We start from the raw sequence: 4945 nt of genomic DNA on the forward strand, positions 1-4945 counted from the left end.
TCTACAACATTATGTGAAATCTCTTCTAAAGATCAAAGTAATATTACATGGAATATTTACGCAAGATTTCTTCTAATTGAAGAAAATGTTTCCTGAAATCTTCAGAAGAGGTTTTCGAAATCTTCCAACGAGGGGTTCTCAAATGTTACGAAATATATTTCTGCGATGTTTGTGTAAAGTTGCTGGAATCTTTCTAGAAATATTTTTGTAAGATTTATATGCAATAATAGGAAATATTTCCATAAAAATTTAGGAAATGTTTTGAATTATATTAAGCCATATCTGCATTTCTGCAATAATATGCAAAAAAATATCTTGCAAATTCTCTGAACAACATTTCGCCAGGGTAGCTGAGTAACTTCATAAAATACATGTTCCCGAAGAATTGAGCAATACTTTGAACACATATCTTCAAAGTAATACCAAATTTTTGAGGATTTGTATTTTATGAAGTCCCTTGCTAAATATTGTTCAAAGATCTCGCAAGATATTTTTTTGAGGAACATTATATTTATATATATAAGGTTTTCCTGAAATAGTATAACAAGGTTATATTTGTATTGAATAGATCAAAATCAGTTAAAAGAATTTATTCATTTTCCATTTACTACATTAAAATATTTATCAATGAAACCTTTATCTTCGTCATCAGGATCTGCAGATAATTGAAACGGAAATTGTCGTTGGCTACTGGCATTCCTGGAATAAATATATTTTTATGATTTTTCAGAAACAGAAAGTTTCATATTTTGTCAATTTAGGGTCATGAAAGTTCTTCTATGAAGAATTGGGGTAATTATCGCAAAATTGGAGGAAAAATAATTAATATGTACTTTTCAGAAAATAAATTCAGCAGCAGTAAATACGGAGTCTTTATTAAAGATTGTTACATAGCATTTGGCTTCGAATGATGCTCCTTACTAAAGGGTTTTGAACTGAATAACATCAGTTTCGAAATTGACTCCAACTGATGTAAAAATTATTTATAAAGCACCTGTCAGTACTAGATGATACTACATTGGTGGTATGGAATATTTATAGTACTGAAAAGATATACTTTACTGAAATATATTTTCTTCAACTTGTCAAATTCCTGATCGGTGTGATTTTTGCTTTTAGAACAAATAGATGGTAACAGAAGATTATATAGTGCAAGTCTTTAACTTTGAACAAATTCAGAATATCGAAGGTAGTTTTTTTTGTAAATATGCCCGGACAGAGCGATCAGAGGTTTAAGTTGCGCACAATTGTGATTTTTTTATGACTACTCTTTAGTTACACAAATATCAAGTTTTTATTTAATATTCTTTTGTTCGATCTTTCAACAAACGTTGTGACCCACAGAACGACAAACTAATGAATATCCTCGTTAATCTTCGCTGCTACTCTCATTAATCAGTTTTATTCAACTTTTTATTTGACAGAAAATGATTATCAAGAACCTCGTGACATTCAATTTTTGAAATAACCGAGTTATTTCTTCGAGTTGAATCAGATTCCCTCGTTTTGGAATTAATCGATGTTTGTTGAATATCTTTTCAACGACAAGAAATAAGACTTTGATATTTGGTACATACTTGAGTGTAACTTGATAAAACATTCAGAAATGGACTTAAAAAATCGAGAGGATAACCACTATGTGAAAAATGTACATTGATTTCGGAAATCAAGATGATTTTGACGATGATTTCGGGATTTCGAATGATGATTTCGGGATTTCGGATGATGATTTCGGTCTTCAAAAGTACATGGATTTCGGAAGTGGTTACCCTCTCGGAAAAAATCAAAAAAATTTCGATAATGTATCAAATTACAGTATCATATTCCTTCACTTAAGAAAGCGCCATTTAGAAATACTAATTCAACCTGTGCTAGTATATTTACAACAAAAAAACTGCCCTTTTTCACAGAATTTGTTTGAAGTTAGACTCTCACACTCTATGAAGTCATTATTTACAAAACAATAAAAGCCCTAAAAAAATTCACATCACGAGAACAATTTTAGTGCAGATTCTATTTTGAAAGCAACTCGCACAGCAAGTAGTCGAGTAGTGGAAAGAAACACAAAATTCATTCTATTCTGAGGGCGAACTGAAGAAAAGCAAAAAATCTCAGGATATGAAAAAATTATAAAACTCACTTTTTATTCCGTCCACCTGAAGTCATCCAATCATATCCGTATGGGTAACACTGAATTGTTTCGGCATCTGTCGCTTCTTCATATTTTGTCCTTACACCAAAAGCTACTGCAAAACATTCAAAGTATGAAGTATATACCAACTTCAATCAAATGATATAATTTGCATAAATAGGTAAACAAATAACAAAAAATAAAAATATGAGTAGAAATCCGTAAAACATGGAATTCATTAGCTCCCAATCACATGTTAAAATAGATATTATAAAAAGAATAAAGATTAATTCGAAAATTACATTGAATAGATTCAACCTCTCGTTCAACCTGGTTGTGGTAAGGTAAGACCTAGGGTGAAACAGTTGAATTGTGATGAAAAATAATAAAAATGAACATATACAAATATTTCGGTGACATTATGGCACAAAAGGATAGATTTGATAACACGTGCAAGTAGATGGAAAACGTTAAAGAGGAAATAAGTTACTTACCAAGAATCAAGTGGTAATCAAACTGGAATTTATTTCGTTCCATATCAATACACACGTTAGTCTCACACAAACACACAAAACGATCGAGCCAACGCGCAAACGACAAAATCAAAATGGCACCAATGAATGCTTCCTTGTTCGGCTTGCGCTTCTTCGAATGAAACCCAAATCTCACGTACTGCCGTTTCTTGTTTCTGCAGTAAGCAGGTGGCTAGCATACGTTAATTCTCTCAAAGAATCCCAAAATCCTGGCCAATCAGGGCAAAGCTAACAGATTGAAAGAGCAGAAGACAGTTGTCTCCTTCTATGTCAACAAATATTTTCCCGCTCTCTCGGCGACTCGACGGCCTCGGCGCTCTTGTGATTATTTTATTATTATTCTTCTGAATTCAGAGTGGTTATTGAATAACGTTGAGTTAATTTTTGTAATTCGCAAAAACACAAATCGTGACATTTACTTACCAATCGACTGGACAAAGCAATTTTGATTGCTGAATTTCAAGAGAACAACATTACACATGGACCAGCAAAAGTGAGTTCCAACTTTTATATATTTTTTTTTTGCTTATGTTTTATTTGTTTTTATGTTTTTAGTTTGTCACTTATGTGGAAAACAATTGGTATACCAAACAATTTTCCAGTGTGTCGAACAAAAATCGGCACCTGAAAAAAATGCATAGCCAAGCACTTGGGGGAAAAAAAACAAAGCATGTTAAATGCCCACTTTGCTCTGATGAGGATAAAATATCATTTGGATCCCACGAAAATTTGATAGATCATTTGGAGCAGATGCATTTGGTAATCCAATGGTCTAGCCATCATTTTGCAAACAAGGAAGATTTTGAGGCTTGGAGATCTCTTTCCAACAGGAATGTAGATTACATTTTAGAACGAGCAGTTAAAACTGATTCTGCTGAAGAATATATTTATTGTAACTGCAATCGTAGTAATACTATAGGTTAGTGTTTGAAGAGCCAAATCACAATCATGAAATTTTAATATATTATTTTCAGGATATGTGAGTCCATGTAGCCATCGAAATATGAAGAAGGGAGGCAGCATTAAGATATCTGGATTATGTCCATCAAGAATATCTGTTAAAATTAACAGTTCTGGTAACATTTTTATAGCATCACATTACATTCGTTCATTCATTTTATTCCAGGAGTGGCGGTCAAATATATAGAGACACGTGTTGGTCATAATGATGAACTTCGATCTAAACGTCTCTCCAATACTTAGCAGGAACTGCTTGCAAACAAACTTGTTGCCGGAGTAACTAAGGAAAGAGTTCTTGAAGATGCAAGTTTCATGAATGAAGGAAAATTAGAGAGAATGAATATTTTAATGAAAGGAGATCTCTCATATATCATTCGAAAATTTAACATAAACAAACAGGGAAATGCGGATGATATGACAGCAACAGCCTTAAAAGTGGAAGAATTGAACAGTCAAGATGAAAACACTGTTTTCTTATTCAAGCAGATAGGTATGTTTTTATACACTAATTTGATTCTGATTTAATATCTGCTTATCATATTTTTATCAGGAGAAAGTCACCCTCAGCCACAAATTGAAGACTTTGCTATAGCTTTCATGAACAAGACTATGGAAAGAAAGCCGAGGGAATTCCCAAATATTATTTGTATTGATGGCATTCATGGAACCAACATGAGGAATTATCAATTGACTATTGTTTTAGTGAAATATGAGAACAATGTTGGGATCCCTGTATCCTTTTTGATTTCTAATCGTTTGGATCAGACGATCCAAATTTTTTTGTCATTGAGGGAAAGACTTGGAGAATATATTATCGTCGCCTTGGACGTGAATGGGTCTAATCCACTCAATATAAATTTCGAGTAAAACGCATGAATTTGTTTTTTTGGATGATTGTGAAATATAATTTTATTCATGTAGGTCAATGTGGTTTTATTTTGATTTTGGATTATCTAACTATGCTAAAGAAATGTATAAGATTGCTTAATTTATATCCATTCTGAATACATTTTGTTTGTTTGTAGTGTTCACTTGTGTTACGCACACAAACTTACTCCGAGTAAGCTCTGATTACTCAAAGCGTTCACAAATGTATGTATGTCTTCCTCGGAGTATGCACATACTCTAGTCTTGTAGTAAGTTTGTGAATGCAACCTTGGAGAATAATGCTATTGTACATGCACTGTTGCTTCCCATGGCTTATACAGATTTTTGTTTTGTGAAACAAGTAAATGTTTTCAGTCAATTGACTCGTACTTCTTGGATATTCTATTGTTCATTGTAGAAAATAAAGAATGATAACTTTTTAACCTGGATGTTT

The 4945-nt window shown here is 32.5% G+C and overlaps 1 protein-coding gene across 1 annotated transcript; it reads left to right on the forward strand.

The window, feature by feature from the left end:
• Window positions 1–2972: 2972 nt before the first annotated feature.
• Window positions 2973–4532, forward strand: LOC123314427. The gene is made up of 5 exons (XM_044899718.1): window positions 2973–3157; window positions 3220–3583; window positions 3639–3740; window positions 3791–4114; window positions 4175–4532. The coding sequence occupies exons 2-4, from the start codon at window positions 3298–3300 to the stop codon at window positions 3865–3867; spliced, it is 465 nt and encodes a 154-aa protein (XP_044755653.1). The 5' UTR covers window positions 2973–3157; window positions 3220–3297; the 3' UTR covers window positions 3868–4114; window positions 4175–4532.
• The last annotated feature ends 413 nt before the right edge of the window (window positions 4533–4945 follow it).

The sequence above is a fragment of the Coccinella septempunctata genome, chromosome 1 (genome assembly GCF_907165205.1).
Source record: "Coccinella septempunctata chromosome 1, icCocSept1.1, whole genome shotgun sequence".
NCBI classification, from domain to species: domain Eukaryota; kingdom Metazoa; phylum Arthropoda; class Insecta; order Coleoptera; family Coccinellidae; genus Coccinella; species Coccinella septempunctata.

Coding starts and splice junctions, on each gene's coding strand:
- LOC123314427 (XM_044899718.1), top strand. CDS start 3,298: ATGCATAGCCAAGCACTTGGGGGAAAAAAAACAAAGCATGTTAAATGC. Junction 3,584..3,638: donor CAATCGTAGTAATACTATAG/GTTAGTGTTTGA, acceptor TATTATTTTCAG/GATATGTGAGTCCATGTAGC. Junction 3,741..3,790: donor TGTTAAAATTAACAGTTCTG/GTAACATTTTTA, acceptor ATTTTATTCCAG/GAGTGGCGGTCAAATATATA.